The 24,162-nt window shown below is 43.4% G+C and overlaps 1 protein-coding gene across 5 annotated transcripts in view; it reads right to left on the minus strand.

Moving 5' to 3' along the window:
* The window catches only part of TRIM36 (tripartite motif containing 36), a 45,164-nt gene extending 22,426 nt beyond the window's left edge, over nt 1-22,738 (minus strand). The window contains exons 1-4 of one of the 5 annotated variants that reach the window (XM_070377192.1): nt 22,549-22,738; nt 9,164-9,398; nt 2,386-2,406; nt 1,242-1,567 (exon numbers count right to left, since the gene is read on the minus strand). In XM_070377192.1, coding sequence (XP_070233293.1) covers nt 1,242-1,567; nt 2,386-2,406; nt 9,164-9,398; nt 22,549-22,611 — 645 coding nt within the window. In that variant the 5' untranslated portion in view covers nt 22,612-22,738. Of the gene's footprint in view, nt 1-1,241; nt 1,568-2,385; nt 2,407-5,786; nt 5,817-9,163; nt 9,399-11,457; nt 11,781-22,548 lie in introns of those variants that run through there. The other 4 variants (XM_070377196.1, XM_070377194.1, XM_005890859.3 and 1 more) reach the window with 4 other exon arrangements.
* Between the last annotated feature and the right edge of the window lie 1,424 nt (nt 22,739-24,162).

Below are 24,162 nucleotides of genomic sequence, written 5' to 3' on the forward strand. Positions count from 1 at the left end.
AAGCACAGGCGCAGGCTGCTCCTGTTTTAATCCACCACACCTACCCCATTTAATATGAAATGAGAAGTATTCAGCTCACAGTTTCAAGATAACTTTGAAGACTGGTTTTTTTTTCCATTTTTCTATGGAAATGTCTTATGCTTAGTGTCTTACGTTTAAGAACATAAATAGAATTCATATTCACACAAGTTACTAGGTTTAGGGGAATGAGAACAGCAATCAAAAGAATCAATTACATGTTTTAAATCTATATAAAATCAGAAAGCAGTATTAAGTGAAGATGTCAAAAACACATTCTGCTTTTGAATCACATAGTAGGGCAAACCACAATGCATAGAATCCTTTTTCAAAAAACAGAGTAATGTTTATTTATTTATTTACCTGGAAGAATAATAAAATAAATCACAATGTATCCTTTATCTAGCTTCAACAAATATCCATTCAGAGACAACTTTGTTTCATCTATAACTTCATTCATCAAGTTCCTTTGTACATTATTACAGAAACTACCCAAATACTTAAAAATGCAAATTCCACTTCAGATACTATATAACCATTATATCATAAGCTTCAAACTATTCGGCTGTAATTACTCTTATTTATTCATGGTACAATTTAGGTAACTAAAAATGTCAGGATGTTGCCCAACCACACCTTTTAGACAATGACAGGCTTGTCATATTAAAGGACAAAAGCTTTTTAACTTTAACTATCTCAGTCTTTAGAGAGTATATCTGACAGAACTTTTCCTCTATTTCTCAGTAATCATTACAAATACTCAGGTATTGTACATCATTGTGTTTTAATAGAGTGAACCATACTACTGCCTTCTAAGCTCTGGGGACGTTTAGCAACACACTAACTCTTGCCTGGAAAATCCCATGGACGGAGGAGCCTGGTGGGCTGCAGTCCATGGGGTCACTAAGAGTCGGACACAACTGAGCGACTTCACTTTCACTTTTCACTTTCATGCATTGGGGAAGGAGATGGCAACCCACTCCAGCATTCTTGCCTGGAGAATCCCAGGGACGGGGGAGCCTGGTGGGCTGCCGTTTATGGGGTCGCACAGAGTCGGACACAACTGAAGCGACTTAGCAGCAGCAGCAGCAACTCCAACTATAAGGCCTTAATTTCTCCTGTCAGCTTTTAAAATTATTTTCCTTCTGTCAGGTTCTGGACTTGGTATAATTCATCTCATCATATTAAGTTTAATACACTAACTTCATAGAAACGTCACTCACCTTGGGTCTAAAGTTCGTGGTTGGACCCACATACTCATGCTGCGCTTTTACAGTGCCCCATGGATGGTAAATTTTGAAGCATTCGTTGCAGTAGCTTGCGCTGCAGTCCATGCAGCTCTTTGTGGATTCCTGAGGTGGTGGCTTACAAAGGTCACACATAATGGCTGTGGCCGCCCTGGCTGCCTGCCGATATCTTTCAACAATAGTTTCCAAAGTGAAATTTCGAAAAAGACCATTGATACCCCGCTCTCCAAGATCCACATCATGCTCACAGCCAGGACAAGGAAAAGTGGTTGTCCTAGGGGTCAGTGAATTGCGCTTCCAGCCTGTGTAATTAATAAGTTCTTGTTTAGTTACATAGGTAGGAAAATGAATAGAATGAAAAAAAAAAAGGAGTCATGTTTTGCAAAGGTATGTTTCTACATATATATTCCAAGAACGTAATACTCAAAGTGGCTGCATATGAATCAGTTCGTGTACTGAAAATTCTTTTTTTTTTAAATGGTTTTTCCTTGGCATACAAAAGCCCAAGCTACTAAGTTATCAAATCAAAGATGAAAGAAATTATTCTAGAGTAAATCCCATATAAATCCCATATTAAATCAGGTATGTGGACGAAGCATACAATACTACACAGGGTCAAGATTTTTTGAAAGTAAACAATTATATAAACATGGTTATTTTTATACATCATACCCAAAGGAATGTGGCTTGCATTTAAATGAAAATATCCTTGGCTGATTGATAGTAACTGACTTTATACACAAAAGGGCAGGAGCCCTTAACCCAGGCAGGGTCCATGGATTGATTACAGGAAGATTCAAATAGTTTAGTAAACTATTTGAAATTGCATGCAAAATTTTGTATCTATGTATCCATACATACTTTCTGGTTAAACAATCCATAGCACAAAAAAATAAAAAGAAATTAAAAAATTAAAAAAAACAATCAAATCCATAGCTCAGATTCTCTGAAAAATACGTGACAACAAAATTATTAAGAAGCAATAGAGGGTATCCCACTGTAGTATTGTTTTATCTAGAAAATTCAGTTGGCAAAATCATTAGTTAATTCAATGCAATCTATAAGAGAGTGAAAAGCTTATTCATAGACCTAGAATGTAGTGACTTTAAGAGGAACCAACCATTTATTATCTTCTTATGACCTGAAAAAAAGAATCATTAAGATTGTTTAATTCAGTAAGCCAAAAGATATACCAAAAATACTACAAGTAACTTTACAACACACCTTTCCTCAGTAGTATCCTGATTTTAACAAATCAAGAAACCAAGGCATGACAGTCCTTACCCACAGGTTCGCAGGAGTCTGGGGTGGTCTGTTTAACACAGGGGCATGCCTATCCTGCTTCCTCCTCTCCTGCATAAATCTAGTCCAAGCAGGTAGTCTTGGTTGCCCACAAAATAACTCCCTAAGTACAAACACAAACTGTTTTGGCTATAGCCTTCTTTCATACTACTATCCAATACCAAAAGTGAGCGGTTAAATCTAGTAAATCACATTTAGAAAACATCTTTAAACAGCTGTATTAATATCGCCTAGGCAACATTACTATCATTACTGAAGACTATCTTAAAAGATGTCTGACATATCACTACATAGGTAAAATTTAGTGATCAGTCCACGGTATGAGACATTTGAAGTGACTTTACAACATGCAAAACAGCATTAGGCCCCCAAAGCTACTTATGCCACAAGCATGCAACTGCATTATTTTAAATTTTAAATATCTTCAAAAAATTTAGACATTTTTAAACTTTACATTTAAAAATATACCCAAGAAAGCAGTCACATAAAAATGTGAAAATCCTATGTAAAATATATCCTTGTAACAATTCCAAAAACATGCAATATAGTATGAGATATTTCACACCACAGCAGGCACATAATAAAATAAGCAGCAGAACTAGTTTTAAAACACATGCCAATGAAAATTTCATTTAGTGAAAAAACAAGCCAAATAATTCTGGAAGTGATACAGTGCAGTGGTCAAGTTTAAACAAATGGAAATTCATATTTAGTTACATGCTTCCACACATGAACTAGGTGATAAAAATTAAAATGGATAACTAATCTTAACAGTCAATGTTTTAAAAAAAGGAATTATTGGTTTTATGAATTGAAGGTTGTGCTCAATTAAGTAATGGGGAAAAAACAAAAATAAATTATGCCAGTAAAATCATGCTTTAACATGTACACTGGTGACACCCAGATTTTGACCCTCATGTTCAGAAATTTCAAAAACAAGTTTTATCCCTTTTCTGTAAACCTCTTTTGTTTTTACAATAAAAAACAAGATGTAAGGCATCACACTGAACTACTTAAACCAGACAAACTATTAAATCAATATATCTTGGCTATTTTTCTAAACAGATCTTAAAAGCTCTCAAAATTTTTTTATGAATCTAAAGAACTTTTATTTTGTCTGTCTTATCTTCTACCATCGTTTTCATAAAAATAAACAATAAAATATACTTCAGGGCAATAAAGAAAACAAGACAAATCTAAAGATATTCTGAGAAGTAAGCCAGATGGAAAAAAAAAAAATCAAGTCAATAGAACTAAGAATAAAACATAACAGAATCAATATTTCTCTATAACTCTGCTAATCCAGTAACTATTAGCCAAGTGCGGCTATTTAAATTTACTTAAAATTTAATATAAAAAGTCAATTCCTTGGTAGTACCCACATTTAAAATTGTCAAAAGCCATTTTTGGCTACCCTCTTGTATGGCACAGGGTCAAGCGTTTCCATGATCACACAAAGGTCTGTGGACAGTGCTGCCCGAAAGCACGGTATAACAGGATGGGAGTAATGACCACTTAGAAAGGTAAAGCAGCAAACAGGCCAAGCGAGACAACTTTCCAAGTCAAATTCCATTCATTGGGTTAATGATATTTGCTAATTATCTGAACACTCTCATTTTGCAGAATCAACACTTTCCCCCTATACCTTTAACTTCAAAGACAGATTAAACCAGTTAAGCATAAAAATGAAGACTCCAAAATTATTTCAAACTGGTTTATAGCAAATCCTCCCTCAAAAGTCATCTTTCCATCACAATTTCCCACTTAAATGATAAAAAATAGTAATAAAGCATTTCAAAATCGAGTATTTCAAAACAAAAATTCATCACCAATCCCAGACCTATTCCAACTGCATTATCTTCTGCCATATTCTGGCTGCAAACTACTCCCCACTGTTACTACCTGGCCACACAGTAGACGGTATCTCCTCAGTTGACATCATGCTGGCTCCCTGGTGCTGTGCAAAGGCTGCCGCCTTACGCACCACCTTAATGCAGCCACATTCTGACCATCTGATGCCTATGAGTTACATTATCCCTTTGAGTATTAGATTTTCAAACTGCAAAAACTTTCTCGACTACCCTTTGAATCAAAAGTGGGTAATGAGCAATTATTTTTTTAAGCAAACTGTTCCTACCTCTCCTCCTAATTACTAAGTTTCAACACTTCAAATTCTCAGGGTCTCACTAAAACCTATAAGAGAATGGATTACGTGTGGCTTCTAGAAGTGGCTTAAGATTTTTAAATTGAGCCATGTAGAAGAAGGTGAGGAAAACAGAAAAGGGTAATATTTCAGGTGTTTATTTTCTCCACCAAAATTTAAGGTATCACCAGCATTTTCCCTCAAAAAAAAAGTAGCCAATTTTACTTTAAAGGTCAACTGGAATAAAAAAAGAAATTATTTTAATATGATGAGTTGGCCCACCTTTCACACAAAAGCAATGTACATTATTTATTCACAATGAGAAAGACCCAAATGTTAAAACTCAGATCCCAAATAATTTAAAATATTAACAAAAAACATACCATATGCATAAACAAGCAAAGATTTATGGTATTAACTACCAAAATTATCAATAAAGTGAAACAAAGTGAAGTCGCTCGGTCACGCCCGACTCCTTGCGACCCCATGGACGTAGCCTACCAGGCTCCTCTGTCCTTGGGATTTTCCAGGCAAGCGTACTAGAGTGGGTTGCCATTTCCTTCTCCAGGGGATCTTCCTGACCCAGGGATCGAACCCAGGTCTCCCACGTTGTAGGCAGATGTTTTACCATCTGAGCCACCAGGGAAATAATCAATACATTTAGGCAAATTAAGGTACTGGCTTATTTAACCTCCCCAAGGCAGCAATATGGCTGTTAATTTAAGCTTTGCTCCATTAAGTAAATGTAAAGCATTTTTAAGGTAACATTTAAAAAAATAGTAACAAGGGGATGTCTTTTTCTTTAAAAATATCCCATCATGGATACATATACCTGTGTGTGCATATATGACAAAATGCAAGCACTAATAATCAGAACTCCCTTTAAAAACATCAGAACTTGCTTGAAAATTTAGTCCTGTTGACCTTTAAGTCATGTCAGCCCAATTTGTTCACTTTCTACATGATTTTGAAGACTTGACCACTGATGATGATTTTAATTTATCTCTATAAAGTTATTTAATTTAAATCCAACACTATACTGCCTGCGGCCACACAAGCAATAAAGCATTTTCTACCTCTCCACCCCAAAGATCTCCGTTGTGATGCTGTGAACAATGAACAGAAAGCTGGATTTAGAATTTAATTTCAAAGAGAAGATTCACAACATGTTAACAAAAGATAAAGCAGTAACTGTGTCCTACACATAACACAATTATTGAATTGACAGTAAAAAATGTGTTCCTCCTGGTACACATGGTATTTATATAAAGCCACCAATGTAAAGCATTCATCGAGGTTATTTTATCACAGTTCAGAATTAAACACTGTTGGTGCAGCAATTAAGAGCCTATACTTCATCCTGTGGATCTGTGTTTTTAAACAATCACATATTTGTGTTTTTAAACAATTACTTATGGTAACTGTTGAAAATACAAAGTCAAAGTAAAGTATCTTTGCTTGTTTTAAGTGACCGAAATCAGCACAATAAATAAATATTACTAACACTGATTGTATCTTAATGACAACAGACAAATGGGACATGACAACAAAATGGGAGAAAAATCTTGTGTGTATATATATACACACATATACGACCAAAAACGAACAGTTATACAGCTCTTTTAGATTTTACAACTTAATATGCTAATGTTATAGATACACATCTTGCTCTCCCTTCAAGGCGTCCTTTTATTTTAAAATGTGTCAAATGAAACATGCAATGCAATTTGAAAGAAATGCATGTGAAAGTGTAAGCCACACATCATTTTACATTTTCCAGTGTGTGTGCACTCAGGCATGTCCGACTCTCTGCGACCCCACGGGCTGTACCCAGCCAGGCTCCTCTGTCCATGGGATTTTCCAGGCAAGGATACTGGAGTGGGTTGCCATTTCCTCCTCCATTTTCCAATAGCCACATTAAAAAAGTAAAAATAAACAAGTGAAGCTAATTTTAGAAATACATATTTAGTAATATATTCAAAAACTATCATTTCAAAATGTAACATAAAATTATTAGACATATTTATGTTCATTTTTTCCTTCTAAGAGCTCCACATGTATCCCTCCATTCAGACTACCGTGTTTCACGTGCTCAACAGCCATATGTGGCCAGTATACTGGACAGATCTGGAACGTCTGCTGCGAACATACCTAGAGCACTACTACTCTCCCATGAGACAGCCATCATATTCTGCAGTCACACCCTTCTCCCAGCTAAACATTCTTATTTCCTTTAATCACTCTCCACAGAGCAGCTTTCTAACTTGTCCCCTGTCAGGACACAGTTCAGATTAAAAGGGCTCTTCCTAAAGAAGAGGGAAGAACATATCTAGTAAATCTACTTTTGATCTCTTGTCCTGGAAAACAATGCCATTATCAATGAAGATAAGCCATTATGGCATGCTCTATACAAATCTCATAGCAGACGTTTGCCATTCAACATCCATGCGACAAATATTTATTGAATGGCTACCAACTGCTGGGCTAGGTAAGTTCCTGGAAACAGAAACAGTTAACTATTTTTTATTCATATTTTATACTGATTCTATAAAAACTAACCAAGTCTTAACATTAAAAGCCTAAATATAATAAAGAATTTCATGAAATACACATGTGAGCTCAATCTAAAGATCAGTAAAAATACTAGTATTTAACTAGAATCTCATTTAATGGACTGGGCTGAACATTAGTATACAAAAAGTGGATCTTGTTCATCAATCAAGCCAGGGTCCCTAATTATTCTCTAAGAATCTACTAATAGAAGATGAACTTTTATCTGGTAGAATGGTTTCAAGCTATCACCGTCTTTCCTACCCTCCTCAGTACACCAGTCTCCTCTCAGGAGGAAAACATGAAAGTGATAACTTCACAAAGAGCAAAGCCCTCTCCACCCTCATGCACCCTGCACCTCCCAGTTACCCAATGCTCCCTTTTATGTATACACATACAACTTTTATGTGCGTAAAATACCCTCCAAGCAACTAGTGATTACCATTTAAAGAAAAATTCATGGATTTAAAATACCATAGTACCACTCTTAGCACAAATCTCCTCTTATCCACTCTCTAATGGAACACACAGACACAAATACTGCCCAAGGAGATTCCGTACCATAGCACAACCAGAGGTGATGGCATTCTCTAGCATGCAAATGAGAAAAAGATCTTTTTCTGATTTAAAAAAAAAAAGTTTTGTTTTTGGGTTTGTTTGTTTTTTTTTTTTTTTACAATATTAAAAAGTTACTCCTAAACGAAAGAGAGAGAAATAGAGTGGACAAAGGATGAAACTGGAAACTTCAAAGCCCAAACTAGGCAGAGCTGAAGCCCTGAGATCTGGTGCTCATGGCCACTAGAGGACTCTCCTCAACAGGAAGGAAGTGCTGAAGGTAAGGCTGTGACATTTCTATCCAAACCTTTGCCTCCCCTTGATTCTCACTGCTCATTCTGGCCCTTAATTTTCCAATGGCCTTGTTCCCAGTGATTTCAAATTCATTTTGATCTACATTAATCCTGCAATAGATGTTCAGAAGAAAAAAATACCATCCCAGTAGTGTTGGAGAAGACTTGAGAGTCCCGTGGACTGCAAGGAGATCAAACCAGTCCATCCTAAAGAAAATTAGTCCTGAATATTCATTGGAAGGACTGATGCTGAAACTGAAACTCCAATATTTCAGCCACCTGATGCAAAGAACTGACCCCTTGGAAAAGATCCTGATGCTGGGAAAGATTGAAGGTAGAAGGAGAAGGGAATGACAGATGATGAGATGGTTGGATGGCATCACCGACTCAATGGACATGAGCTTGAGTAAACTCCCGGAGTTGGTGATGGACAGGGAAGCCTGGCATGCTGCAGTCCATGGTGTCGAAAAGAGTTGGAAACGACTGAGCAACTCAACTGAACTGAGATCTACTTCTATAAACTATTACAGAATTCCACTGTTTAGCTGATGTTCAAAATTGTTATTTTAAAATCTGGATCAAAAAAAATGGCTGAAGAATAAAATGTATTAGAATGATACCAAATAACATTACTCTGAAAGGCTTCTGGGACTAGGCATTACATAGTCTCACCCTTTAATTTTGCATATTTATTTACCTATTACCAAACATAGAAGAGTCCCTAGTAAGTACTTCAGTAGTCCATTATTTCAACCCTCCTATAAAGGACATCACAGGGTTATAGAACATGCCCTAAAATACAGACACAGTTAACAATGGGTTTAACACAAAGCTGGTGTTCAACATCTAATATCCACTTTAAATGAATATCAAAAGACAATTAAAAGTTCATTCTGACATTTTAAAAGTTCATTTTGAGAGAGAGAGAGATTCTTGTATAAGTACAGTTTTAATTTATTCACCTGGAAAGATTAACCCCCAAAATGATGAAATTTCCCTTCTACAATTATCTCTGAACATATAAACAAGCTTCATCAGCCGGTTCTACCACATACCTGGTCTGCTAATTCTGTCAATTTTATCCACACTAGGGGAGGGAAGCCGAAGTCGAGGACTGCTCTGATTGGAGTTGTCAGACCCCACGTCATTGAATGAATCATCAAGCATCAGTAAGAGCTCCTTCACGCATTTATGACAGATGCTATGCTGACAAGGGAGAATCAACGGGTGGGTGAACAGCTCCTTGCATGCCGGGCAAATGAGCTCTCTTTCGATATTCTTAATGGTAACCTTAATGAGAAGCAGAAATCAGAACAAAAGGCTTTTAGTGTGTAAATACATTAACTTGCTTATACCCCGTGTATAAATACATATATAATTACTACCGAAAAGAATTAAAGATTTTTTAAAATCTGAAGTTTCTTTTTGGGCTATGAAAGTCTACACCATTATTTTATCCACCCCCTCATCATCGCTTGGCCTAGAAGTGAACGAACGGACATGAGATTTTACATGAGATGGTAAAAGTATATATATATATATATATATATATTTGAAATATGAGAAAAATTAGCATAAAATATTTGGCATCCATAATATTTCGCCTTCAGTGAAATTCTGAAAGTAGATTACTTTAATAAAAATTAAGAATATAGCACCAAAAAAAAAAAAGAATGCAGCACTAAGAACAGGATTATTCCTATTTAGCACATTAGCTCTGTAACTGACAAGTAACAGGAGCTGGTAAAAACTAGACTAGCCATTATGTTCCTGGATCCTATTTGAAATCTACTTACAAGCTGAATGATCAGCAATTTTCTACATTAAACGTGATCATTTTCCACATGCAGAAACTGTAATGTATGTAAAATACTTGAGGTTCTCAGGCTGAATACCAAAGCAGTTATGTTGAAAGCACTTTATGAATACTAAAAGGGTAGGGAGGATTACAAAGAACCAGTATAAGTGCTCTCAATGCTACAAGCTTGCAATATTTTCAATGAGAAACACTTAAGACTCATCACAACTATAAAGGTCTAATGACCTCATACCAGCTTTCCCATCCTTTGCCTGTGCAGTTTTCCCTCCATGGATCCCAAGCTTCAGGTGCTATGAATCTATATTTAGCATCCTTGCAATTGTAATAATGGTACAACGTTAGTCAACCATTTCAACTACACACAGAAAATTAAAACTGAATCAATTCACTTCTTTTAGTTAAATAAAAATGTATGCGAGTCTATTCCCCTTAAAATGACACCAAGTGAGTTAATAATCCCTGACGACAGTACTTCAGCCAACGGGCTTTATCACTGTCCGTGGGTCGTGCAATGCAGCGGTTCTTGCTGCATCACTCAATAAATTATTTAGTAAAGCCCGCATCACGTCAGTTTTAGAAAATCTGGAAGATATCCACACTTCACAATTCACATCAAAGAATACAGAATCTTCACATCCTATCTCATTTCATAAAGAATTTGACACCTAATTCAAAGGGAAATATTGTCTTTCAAAATCCAAAACAGATTCTCACGCCCTATTTTATGGGAGGTTTACCTCTCATTGGAAGATCTAAAATCATTTCCACTTTTCTTGTACACAGAGCAGTGTACAAGCTTTCTAATCACGATGGATATAAAGCAATTCTTACGCAAAAGAAAAACGAGTGTTCATTTTACATACATTGAAGGGAAGCAATCTGATTACTAGAAATGTGGTGTGGTGGCTCCCCCAATTAAGCCATTTCAAAATAAATGAGGTTCGACGGAAAACCAACAAGTTGAGAAGAACTGCACTGCACACCCGACTCCCTGAAACAAAAGCACTTGAACCCCGACAGCTGCCGGAGCAAGTCCGCCCCGCGCGGGCAGGCAAAGCCGGGGAAGAGCCAGCGCTCGCGGCGACCGCGGGCCGGGCTCGCGGGGGTCCGAGGAGGACTCGAGCGCCAGCCCCGCCGTGCTCCGGGACAAAGGGCGGCGGTCCCGGCGCCCGGGGCCGCGGCGGGCCCCCGACTCCTTAAGGCGAATTCGGCAGTCTGAAGGCCACTGGAGAGCCCCTCCCCAACTCCCCGAGGCTCTCAGGTGGGCCATCGCCGCGCCCGAGGGGCGCCCCCTTCCGGGCCCGGGTGACCTCGAATCCGACCCTCCCCTCCCAGGGGCAGACAGGGGGCGCCCGGGGTTACAGAACCGGCCCGGGGCGCGGAAGGCGAAGAGGAAGCGGGGCCACCGCACGCCCGCCCCCGCTCCTCGGGAAGAGAGGCTCGCTCCCGGCTCAGGGCAGCGGAGACCGAGCGCGCGGGTACCCGGCGCGCCGCCCTCGGGGCTGAGGCAGCCGCCGCGCCCCTACCCACCAGCGAGTCTGAGCCGTCCCCCTCCATCGCAGCCTCGGTGTCATCAACGGCAGGGCCCCAGCAGGCAGACGCGCGGCCCCGGGGAGGCTCTGGCGGGCGGGTTCCCGCGGCGGCCGCCGAGCCTCGGTTCGGACCCGGAGGGCAAGCTGGTCAGCCGGCCCCGGCCAGCGGACCGACGCGGGCAGGAGGCGGCCAGGGCGGACTACAGCACAGGCGCGGAGAGCCGAGCTCTGCTCCTGCGACGGCCCCGGGAATCGCGGCCCGCGACCGGCTGCGGCGGCGGCTCCTGCGGACTGCGGCGGGGCGGGCGGCCGCGCGGAGACCCAGGCGCGGGCCGCGGCGGGCGGGGCGGGGCGGGGCGGCGGCGTCGCCCGGGCGACAGCGCCCACCGCACAAAGGGGGCGGGGAGGCCCGCGGCCGCGCGGCGGGCGGGTGTGGCCTGCGCCGGGATCCCCGTGCTCCGCCGCCGCCGCCTCGGCCCGCTCCCTGCCGCCCGGCGCGCCCGCCCGAGCCGCGGCCGAAGCCCCCTGACGGGGTCGGGAGCCTCGGAGGGGCGGAAGCGAAGGCGGGGAAGGGGCGGCGGCGGCGGAGGGCCGAGCCGGGGCGGGGCCGAGGTGGAGCGGTCCCGCGGCGCCGCAGCCGCCTGCATCCTGGGCCGCTTTTCCGCGCCATCCCTCGGCTCTGCCTCCGGACGTCCGCGCCTTCGGTAAAGCGCGCCTTGAGCATCACAGACAAGCACCACTTCCTGACCCTAGACGGGGCGGTGAGGCGAGGCCGAGCCCAGACCTCCTTCCCCATGTTGTCGCACCGGTGCCGCGCGCGGCAGGGAGGCGACCAGGGAAAGAGCCGGCTCACACCGCCCTACCCGGGCCGGGGGTTTCCCCGAGCGGGTCCCTGCCCCAGCCCCGCACCCCTCCTCTTCGGCCCGATGCGCAAGGCGAGCTGCACGTTCCCTAAAGGGTGCTCGCCAGGCACTCATGCTCTGCTTCTGCTTTTACACACCAAGGCGCGGCGCCGTCACGCACGGCACGTTCTTGCCCAGTGGCGCTTGGACACGCCGCAGGGTTGGGGTCCCTCTCCCTGGGTACTGGCCAGGAATTGCAGCGTTCCTACCCGACTTAGGGTGTGCGTCCCGTCCATGCCGCCGCTGCTCTGCGGGTCCCTGCCACCCAGCCCCGGCATGGAGGGTGCGGGGAAATGGGGACAGGTGGTCCTGAACTGCTCCCACACCCACGCACCCGCTGGTGGGCGCGCCCAGCCAGTGGTCAGGCCCAGCTTCTCCAGCTCGAAGACTGCTGCTGCTAAGTCACTTCAGTCGTGTCCGACTCTGTGCGACCCCATAGACAGCAGCCCACCAGGCTTCCCTGTCCCTGGGATTCTCCAGGCAAGAACACTAGAATGGGTTGCCATTTCCTTCTCCAATGCATGAAAAATGAAAAGTGAAAGTGAAGTCGCTCAGTCGTGTCCGACTCTGTGCGACCCCATGGACTGCCGCCTACCAGGCTCCTCCGTCCATGGGATTTTCCAGGCAAGAATACTGGAGTGGGGTGCCATTGCCTTCTCCGAGCTCGAAGACTAGCTGCGCAAAATTCACCTGCTGAAGTCCAAGCGCGTTTCCTCCAGATTTCAAGACAATTCGAAAACAAATGAACCTGGGTTTGTTGAAAGCCGTCTTGTTAGATCAAGCCCCTGCCCTTCCAGCGGGCTAAATAATTCCATTCTCTTATGTGTAGACTGAGAAAACAGGCGCTCTAAACAAACAGCTGGGCGAGGGAACCGCAGAGCTGTAGCGCGGAATCCCGAGTAGGTTTTGACCCGCTTCCCACTTTTATTTCCTTTTGGGACAAGTCTCTCGCTGTGACCAGTTCCGCCGTCTTTCCACAGCACTGTCAGCAGAGGTAGCCTCTTCTCCAGACGACAATTAAATGACAGTGTGGCAGGGTACAATTGAGAACAGCAATGGACCGTAGCAATGGTCTTTAATGGAATGCCCTCAGTTTACAGATAAGGTGCAGAGAGGATGAACACCTCACCGAGTAATGCCTGGTTGCCTGGCTTTACAGGCTCGAGTTGAGGCTGCTTCCTCCCCACGGGGTCTGAATCGTCCTAATCCGGGGGAACTGAGGCAAATAAATGCCTGCGAAACTTAGTAGCCTGTACGATGTCCGACACCATGTTCTCATATACATTTTAAAAGGCTCAACCATTAATAAGCATCATAAACCAATTTTTGTTTTTAATTATGGTTTTGGGTTCAATAATTACCCTGTCTCTCTAATCTTACACCACCCCACTTGAATAGTGCGTTAGTCCAAAACGAATCAGTTAAAGTACAAACTAAAAGAGATTAGGTTTCGTTAACATGAACTAAAAAAAAAAACTGTAGAGACAACATTTGGCTGCAAGTAAACTTGAAAGTCCTTCCATTATGCAAATCAAATGCCAGTAAGTTGCCATTTTCCATCTTATTCTCAAAGTTCAAAAGTTACCTCAATGCACTTGGTTGAGAATGGGGGAAACAGGCACCTTCAAACTTTTTTGTAATAGTGCAGATTGGTTTGGTTTATTTGAAGGGAAATTTTGCAAATCCTATCAAAAAATTTCAGTGCTTCTACTTTTAAGCAATTCCACTTCTAATAATTTTCCCACTGAAAGACGTGTGTGTGTGTGTGTGTGCACAAAAATATGTACACAGATCTCTGAGGGACTTTATTTGTAGAAATTAAATATCTACCATTCATAATGCACATTCACACCATGGAATACTATTTAGCAGTTAAAATGAATGCACTGATGAGAAAGGACTTCTAAAATAGTGTAAAAACAAACCAAAAAAAAAAAAAACCATATGGATTCTGTATGTTGCCATTTTGGCAAAAATAAAAAAGATGAGACAAGCAGGCATATTGTTTATGTGCACAAATAAGCAAATAAAAGTGTCTGCAATAGAGCACAAGAAATGCTAACAGTGTTGTGAAGAAGTAAGGGGATGAAGCAGGTGTGGAAGACACTTTCCTTCCATTGTAGACACTTTCCTTCCACATTGTATTGTTTGCACTTTATAGTATGTACCTGTTTTAGTTCTAGAAACTTTTTAATGTAATTTAACCCATAACCGTTTTTATACTTATGTAAACTCATCCATATACTTTTAAAAGCAAAACAGGGGAGGGTGAATATTGGTAAGAAGATAGCAAATTTGAAAACCACCAGTCTAAACTGCCACTCTCCCACCTACCTAGTCATTGCTCTTCCCATGGCTGCCATGCTTGGGGTCATCTTATCACTTTCTCCCAACACCCATCCATCTATCAAAGAGAACCAATACCTTTCTCAGTTGCTCAACTGAAAGTCCTATGGGTTTGGAGATTTTAAAAAATCCTTCTCTCTCCTTTCCCCATCCCTCTCTCTGACAGCCTTCAAATGCTCTTGCAGAAACACAAGAGTCCAGTATTGTATGTGGGGCCCAGAACTACCATGCTTCTTCTTAGTAGGTACTGGGAAGCTTTTGAAGATGTTTAAGTAGGAATGACACAGAAGATGTGTTTTGTTTTATAAATCCCTATTCTCCCAATTTGTCCTGCATACACTATCCCTTGGTGCCTCCTCCCCCTCAGTTTGGAGTATCCTAGTACCTTCTTTTCCAAGTTTCTTTTAAAACATGGGTCAAAATTCAACACAAGGAAGCCTATTCCACATCTGTCACCCACTCAGTCGCTTGACCTTTATACTCTTGCCTACATTATGATATCTTATGCTTGTTGGCATTGTGTAATTGCTCTTCTATCACAGGGCCATGAACTGTTTCGAATCTATCTGTTTCATGAAGTCCAAAAGGACAATTTCTCCTCCTTCACCTGCTAACAACCACCACTCCCAAAACACACACACACACACTCACACACACACATTATTCAGGTCTGGTAAAATAGAGGCCCAAAAAATGTTCATGAGCTCACACTTAAAATATAAACCTGATACCCTTTAGGCTATACAGTATTCATTAAATTAACCAGCTCTCTTTCCACACTGATTCCTAATACCACACAAGAGATTAAATTCCAGGCTGAGTCATGTCCTAATGGCCATGGTGCGTATCTCAGTCAGTGCCATGAGGCACCACTGGCTCTTCATCTGTTCAGTCTGAGGTCAAACAGCCAGAGTACCATTCTGTGAGTATATCCTGAGCAAGAATGAGCAATCAGGTGACATGGCCAGCACACTCCTAAACCTTGCCCCCTGTTTGGAAACAATCTGGGTTTTCAATTAAGAGAGCCCTGGACTTAGGTGGTGAGGAAGGTGGCAATGAAGTCAAACCACAGGGCATTCCAGTAGATTGGCACATGCACTGTCTGTGCTGCTGGGTACCAGGAAGTTACAGGTAAAGGGACAATAAATGACACTTACCAGTTACTGACCTGAGTCTCTGGCAGGCCCAGCTCACCTGTCATAAAGAGTTTCTATGGGAACAACCTCAGAGGAGAGGAGTCCAGCCAGCCAGGAAGTTCAGATTTCCCTTGATGGGCCAACTTCTGCTCACCTTTCAAGCTGCAGATCTAGTCTCCATCCTCATGGGTCTAGTTCTCACTGATCAGTTCCCCTTACTCTGAGCTGCTGGAGTACTCCCCTTACTGCTCAGTTTAACACAATTACATGCTCTTATTCCATACACTCATGTCTGACATTTTATAAACTTTATCTCCTCATCCATTTCAAGCTTTTGTTTGTTTAAAAGAAAATCCAGGAGGCATTCATGGGCTAACTGGTAGCACCAGACCAACAATTTCAGAGTTGGTAGGAGGTACACAGCGCTGCCCTGGTAGACATGTTCCCATTAATGACAGGAGTGTATTGGCTGCATAACTGGTAGACAAAGGGGTCCTTTAGCCAACTTAGGATGAACATCAATAATACTTAGAGGCTGTTAGCAGGTCCCTATAACTGCGTCTCACTATTCCTATACTTAGGGTTTCCAGTTTTAGCAAATAAAAACATAGGACACCCTGATAAATCTGAATTTCACATACATAATGAACTTTTTTTTAGTATATCTCAAATATTGAATGGGATATACTTAGATTAAAAAATTGGTTGTTTACCTGAAATTCAAATTTAACTCTACATCTGGCATTTTATCTGGCACCTCTACCTTCCATTGTTAAATAATCATAATTTGCATATAAGGTGTCTCAAGACCAAAACCTATCGTCAAAGTAAGTAGATGTAATAGCTTTACTTATTGAAGGCCTACTAGGTGCTAATAACAGTGTTAGGAACTTTGCACAAAATATTCATCTAATCCTTGCAATAACCCTGTGAAATAGGTATACTTCCCTTCAGAGGGGACATGTAACAATGACAACTTCTCTCCAGCTTTATCCAGAGATTAAGTAATACCATCAAGGACACATGCCTACACACCAAGAGCTAAGATTCAAACCTGAGACTCACTCTAGCCTCCCTACTTTAGCACTGCCCACAGGTAAACATCTAACATATAATTTACAATTTCATAGAAAATGTGATTAAACATTATTTGACAAAGTCATTTCACAGAAAGTTCTTCCCTCCCAAATTATCTTTGAGCAATATAGTAAAAACATCAGAGGAAAATTCTAATATTTACAAAATTAGCCATTTTCAAGTGATATTGCCAACACCTAAATCTCTTTGCGTTCCCTCCTCCCCACAACACACACACACTTTGCCCAATCCCAAGATATAAAAAAATATTTTAAAGAACACTTTGCAGTGGGTACAACCTTAGTATTATCACCCAGTTTAGATCCAGTTGTGTAAGCAGCTATCTATTGAGTCTTCAGAAACAGATCATTTGGTGGTATTTTTATTTTAGTCCCAGGAGATGTTTAAGACTTCACACTAGTCTAGATTTGAGGGTTTTCCAAACGTACTTCTTTCAGTGCATAAGCATCTTGTTTGAAAGCAAATTTTGTGTTTATAAAAGTTCTTCAATTCTTTGTGTGACAAAGATATTCAAAGTTAAAAGTAATAATTCACCAAGTAATGGAATCATCACTGTTTCTCTATTAAAATTAAATGTAAGCTTTTCAAAGCCTCTTTGGATGTGCCCTAACAGTAACTATTGAACTGTAGGAAATAAGTGCTTTCTGGCTATGACTACATAAATATAAATATGTTTAAACTCTAAATAAAGACGTACACTAAATATAAATTCTTCTAGGTTTCCTGTCATCAAGTTTTCATTATATGATTCCAGAAAAGTATGCAATGGTGTAGAAAAAATAAATGTGTGAAGATGATAACAAATTAATAAGGTACATCTTTCTAGAGACCAAAACAGTTTGAAAACACTGCATTGTGTAATGCTAGATTTTGATCACAGATTTGGAAAGCTCTCTTTTAGTCCAAAGAGATGAGTTACAGAAGAAAAACAAAACAAAACCACAGATTGGGAGAAGATATTTGCAAATGATCTGATCAACAAGGGATTAGTCTCCAAATAGCTCACGACACTTAACAGCATCAAAACAAACAACCCAATCAACAAATGGGCAGAAGACCAAACAGCCATTTCTCCAAAGAAGACATACATGTGGTCAAGAAGCACAGGAAAAGGTGTTCAACATTGCTAATTATTAGAGAAATGCAAATCAAAACTACAATGAGATATCACTTCATATCAACCATGTGGTTATTATAAAAAAATCCACAAACGATAAGATTGGAGAGTGTGTGGAGAGAAGGGAACTCACTTACACTGTTGGTGGGAATGTAAGTTGGTACAGCCACAATGGAAAACACTATGGAGGTTCCTTAAAAAACTAAAAATAGACCTACCATATGACCCGCTCCTGGGCATACATCCAGAGAAAAACATGATCTGAAAGGATAATGCACCCCGATGTTCATTGCAGCACTGTGTACAATAGCCAAGACATGGAAGCAACCTGAATGTTCACAGGTTGACAGAGGAATGGACAAGAAAGGTGTGGTACATGTATCAATGGAATATTACCCAGTCATTTGCAGCAACATGAATGGACCTAGAGACTGTCATACTGAGTGAAGTAAGTCAGACAGAGAAGCAGAAACATCATATAACATCCCTTATTTGTGGAATCTAAAAAGATATGATACGAGTGAACTTACAAAACAGAAAGAGACTCACAGACTCAGAGAAGGAACTTGTGGTTTCTGGGTGAGACAGGCCAGCGGGCTGAACAGGGGAAGGATGGGGGGAAGGGATAGTTAAGGAGTTTGGGATGGACACCCACACACTGCTGCTGCTGCTGCTGCTAAGTCGCTTCAGTCGTGTCTGACTCTGTGCGACCCCATAGACGGCAGCCCACCAGGCTCCCCCGCCCCTGGGATTCTCCAGGCAAGAACACTGGAGTAGGTTGCCAGTTCCTTCTCCAACGCATGAAAGTGAAGTCACTCAGTCCTGTCTGACTCCTAGCGACCCCATGGACTGCAGCCTACCAGGCTCCTCTGTCCATGGGATTTTCCAGGCAAGAGTACTGGAGTGGGCTGCCATTGCCTTCTCTGCATTTACACACTGCTATATTTAAAATGGATAACCAACAAAGTCCTACTGTATAGCACATGGAACTCTGCTCAATGTTATGTGGCAGCCTGAAAAGGAAGGGAGTTTGGGGGAGAATAGATACATGTGTATGTATGACTGAGTCCCTGTGCTGTTCACCTGAAACTATCACAACATTGTTAATCGGCTAGGCCCCAGTACAAAATATGAAGTTTTTTGGGAAAAAAAAAAAAAAAAAAAAAACCGCAAACTTCAGAAAGTGGCTTCCAGAAATGGTACAAATTTCTGTGATAGTGAAATATAAGGAGTCCATTTACATTGATTTTTAAACCTCTTGAGAATAAATCATAGGTATCACCCATACTCATAGAGTATTGTTGGATGAACAGAAAGACCACAGTGGGAGAGATCACTGTGTACTTTAAATATTAAAGTAATCATCACAGTAGAGTCAATAAGCTGATCAAGTTCATCATGTGGGTTTTATGTTACCCTGAGATGAAAGGCTCACCTCCCACATTCAGAGAACACAACGGCAGGCTAATTTAATTTGAAGTAGACACAAAGAAAACTGCTGCCCCTGGGAAACGCAGTGGATTGGAGGTGGGAGTGAAGTTCCACCTTTGACTTTGTAAAGTTTTCGATAAAGTTTGAATATTTTGCAAGCTAAGTCGCTTCAGTCGTGTCCGACTCTGTGCAACCCCATAGACGGCAGCCCACCAGGCTCCGCCGTCCCTGGGATTCTCCAGGCAAGAATACTGGAGTGGGTTGCCATTTCCTTCTCCAATGCATAAAAGAGAAAAATGAAAGTGAAGTCGCTCAGTCGTATGCGATTCTTCCCGACCCCATGGACTGCAGCCTACCAGGCTCCTCCATCCATGGATTTTACAGGCAAGAGTACTGGAGTGGGATGCCATTGCCTTCTCCGATATTTTGCAATGACCATATATTAAATGTTTTAAAATTTTAAAGCCATCAGAGAAAAGTGAAAGAAATTATGATGATGGTCAACCCACTGGTCCCAACTTTGAAGGAAGGGGAGGAAAGGGGAGGGGGCAAGAAGACAAGAGCCTCAACTCTTTTGTTTTAAACTTCACAAACCTGGTGTAATTAGATCCATTTCATATTATTCTTTACATTACCAACTTGAGCTACAAAGTGGAACCTAACTTCTCAGAGGAAAAGAAAGCAAGTCAAACCTCAGAGGTCTGTTAGTCCATGGCTAATGCTCAGTAAGGTATTCAGTGTTCAAATCCTATATAATCACGTATATGAGGAGGGTTTAAGCAGAACCAGGAGGAGCAGAGTTATAAGGAAAGAGGGCAGAGAAGAAGCTTGAGTTGTAATGGTTAAGAGGCTACTCCTGACCCCTCACTCCACCAGATAAAAGGCAGAGACCCTACTGTGAGAGTCCACTTTCCCACCCCAGAGATTTCACAGGCACACCTGCCCCTCTGACTCTGGAAGTCAGCTGAGCTCACGCCTCCACATCGGCTACAGGCCCTTTTCTGAAGAGGGTCCACCTAGTGGAGAGTGAGGCAGAGAAATTCAGGGGATAAAGCCAGGAGGTTCTGAGTCGTCTTTTTTCACTACAGTGAGCGTACTGTGAAACACAATGCTAATTGCAAGAGGTTCGTTTTCTTCACCTAACTTTATTATAAGACGTTTTAAGGGTTCATGAATGATTCCGCCCTCCTTGCCCATTTAGTGTTCATGAGAAGTTCACCTGCCTGCTTCATAATCACCTGGGATGTCAACTTGCAGATCCCTGGATCCTACCTCAAAACTATTCTCTCCTAATATCAAGTGTTGCCTGCTTACTGAAGGACAGTATTAGCCAAGGAATACAATTCCAGCTAACTCTGAAGAATGCCTGAGCACCAGGGGCCTAAACTGACCTCTCAGCCATTCTGCTCCTGATCCCATCTAGGGTGGGCCATTGATTTTGTAACCAACAAAAGGCATCCTCCTCCCCCGTCTGGTTCCTGGGCAACCAGGGTCCTGCTGTGTGCTTTAGACAGGCCAGGATTGCCCCCTGGAAGCCAGCCTCCTCGCTCAGCACTTTCTTCTGAACTTCTCTCCCCAGGGTCGATCCTCCAGAGGGTGGAGAGGGTTGTGGTACGCACTCCAGACCGGGGGTGGCGAAGGGAGGTGCTTGTGGCCAAGGGGAAGCTGTTTGGGGCGACAAAGAGCTTGGAGATGCTGGCCAGAATGTCCCTACGCGTGTGCTGGAGGCCCCTCGAAGCGTAGGATGGAGCCTCGGGACATGAAAGAAAGTCGAACTGGTGTCCTCCGTTTCTGCTTCTGGTCCAGGGTGTAAATGTCAGGGATGGCCTGAAACACTCCCTCTACTAAAAGAAAAGTGAATAGGCATTCTGTTTTGGGTGCGTGTATTCCTTGTTTGCACAACAAGAGAGGGAATTCAGGAGGCCCACAGTTAGCCCGGGACCCTTTGGTCAGGGAGGACGTTAACCTGCTCCCCAGCCGTGGCACTGTCTGGCCTGAAGCATCCACGTTGCCGGGATTGGTGAGATACGAGACTCATGTTCCAGGGGCTCACAGCATAGCTGCAGATCATCCTTCTTTTCATGATGACCTTGCGCAGGGCATCTTTTTCTCGTCTGTGCCATAACCTTTTCTCGAAACTCCAGCTGCAGAGGACAAATGCAGACGCCGTTTCTCGCTTTCTAAGCACAGACGAATCCCGGCGGACCGCGGGACCTTCACATTTCCCAGTTCTTCCCGCCTGTAAACCACATAGGAGCCTCTCCAGGCACTTTCTCAGATGTAGCTCGGAAGGCAGACTCCGGCAAGGCTTTCCGCTTCAGCAAGGCGCCACTCCGCCCGGCAGAGGGCAGGGTCACCAGGCGTCACCGACAGCGCCAGCCTGGGTTTCCAAAGGACTCCGAAAGGAACAGGTGCCTGGCTGAAACCCGGCGCCTTTGCATCTCCCTCTGCCCTCCAAAGGAAGGATGCCTGAAATGTTCCGGGCCTAGGACAACGGCCGAGGACCTGAAAACACCAGGGCTGGGAGAACCGGGGTTCTGCCCCTACTTATCCGCCGTAAGGTCGGACTGCGTGAACCCGATCCCACCGTCATAGCCTATCCACCGTCTGGTCCAGCCTTCCCTCCGCACTCTGCGCCTGGACAGACCAGGTCAACCACACGATGTCAACCACGCTTAGGAGCCCTGGGCGCGTCGAGGAGCGCCCCCTGGCCAACGCCCGGCCCTCCTGCCCATCTTCGCAGGCTAAGCCCTTGCCCCTTTCGGTCCCCAGAGCCCCCGCCGTCACCCAGCTGGCCAAGTCCTTTTTGGCTCATTTCAGAGATGCCGCGCTATTAATGGGGGTGGAGAGGGTGGGAGGTCAGACGTCTGGTTTGCTTTCAGCAGCGGCTGGGCGTCCTGGCTGAGGACACGGACCTGGGACTCCAGTCCCGCCCTCCCCGGGGGCTGCCAGGGCCCGGGACACCTGCAGCCACAGGCCAAGTAGTGCCCGGAGCTGGGGGCGCGGGGTGGGGTTGGGGGCGGAACCCAGGCCGCAGCTCCGCGCGCCCCGGCACTTACCTTGCCTCTGGCTAACAATTCCATGATGTAGCCAAATTCACTAACCTCCCCCGACTCAGACATGGTTAAGATCCTTCGCAAACTCTGGAGGAAGGAGGCAGGTGCACCGAATTTGTCCTTTTCCTCTCTTTTCTCTGTTTTTAGCCTGAGTTTTGCCAAGCGCCCTGCCAGGATGCTGTTAACGAGGAAAAACGAGAAAGCGAGGGGGAAAGCAAAATGCAGAGTTGGGTGGAAGGAAGGCCATGGAGGGCTCCTGGGTAGCCACGACTGGCGTTCTTAGCTCAGGACAGGGCGATGTAACGGAACAAACGAGGGCGGCGGCGGAGACCGTGAAATCCACACCAGGCGGAGCCCGGCTCGGAGGCCCCGCCTCCTTGGGGGTCGCGGCCCGCGCCTCCTGCCCGGGGGTCGGACGGCCGCGGAGACAAACACCGACACAAAAGCGTGTCTGCTCCCGGCGTGGCGCCGACCCAGCCCCGACACCCACTGGCTGGTTAAAGCTGCCCTTTATCTGATGCCTGAGACGGTGGCCGTCCGGAGCTCTTCCTGCAAGGCCCGGGAAAAATCCTCATCCCACTGTCTGGAGGTGTGAGGGCAGAGAGAATGAATGCAGAGCAGGCACAACAAAGGATCTGGCTGACAGCGCCGGAAAAAAAAGAATAAGTGAGGGCCCAGGAAATGGCAACGCCGCATCTCAAGTCAGCCTTCCTGAAATCCGATAGGTAACGAAAACCAAGCCCGCGCTCCTGAGATGAGAACAAACACCAGGGATTGTATTTTAAACACACCAAGTGTGTAAGGTCGATTATATCTCTGTATCCTCTTGATACTCAACTTTCCTTTAATTAAAAAAAAAAAAAAAAAGACGATTCTGGCCATCAAGGTGTGCTTCCTGGATAAACATTCTCACCCTTTAGCTACTACTAACTCACTTTCCAATTATTTTCATTTCATGGAGTTAGACATTAAATGCCGCTTTTCTCATATTTTATACTTCTCTTTTAAAATAGCAGCTCCCCTAGCAGGCTGCAGCTGAAACTGGCCCCTTAGGCTTTTCTCTGCTTCACTCAAACCTGACAATCTTTGCTTCTCTTGAGAAGAAAACTTGGCGGAACAAAGTCAGGTCTACTCTATTACTGCACTATATGCAGACTCTTTATCTTTCTTGAAAAGGAGAAAAGTGATAAGGGCATGAACTTTTCTCTTTAAAAAAAGAAGCAAAAAAACCCCTTTCTTCTCTGGCCCAGAAATCCTAAAGTATATAATAATTTCTCTTTTCCCTTCATACTTCTCCATAAAGCTCTAACAACGTGTGCTTTTCTTCCACCAGAACTTTGCTCCTTCTTCAGTGAGTTACTTCCCTCTCTGCCTTTTTGTTGGTGGTGTTACTGTCCTCTCTGAGTTGCTGCTGATCCCCTCCTACAGCAAGCAGCAAAAATTAATGTGCTGGGGGTTCACAGTGAGGGCTCAGGAGAAACTAAGAAACAAGCATATGTCTTGCTGATAAGCTTCTTGTCCTTCTCAGGTTCTGTAGAACCTTGGTATGTCCTTTGCTTCCATAAGAAAAGCTAGGTACAGAATTCAAGTAAGATCTGTAGCATTCACGGAGAAGGC

Source organism: Bos mutus, chromosome 10 (assembly GCF_027580195.1).
Source record: "Bos mutus isolate GX-2022 chromosome 10, NWIPB_WYAK_1.1, whole genome shotgun sequence".
Lineage (NCBI taxonomy): Eukaryota > Metazoa > Chordata > Mammalia > Artiodactyla > Bovidae > Bos > Bos mutus.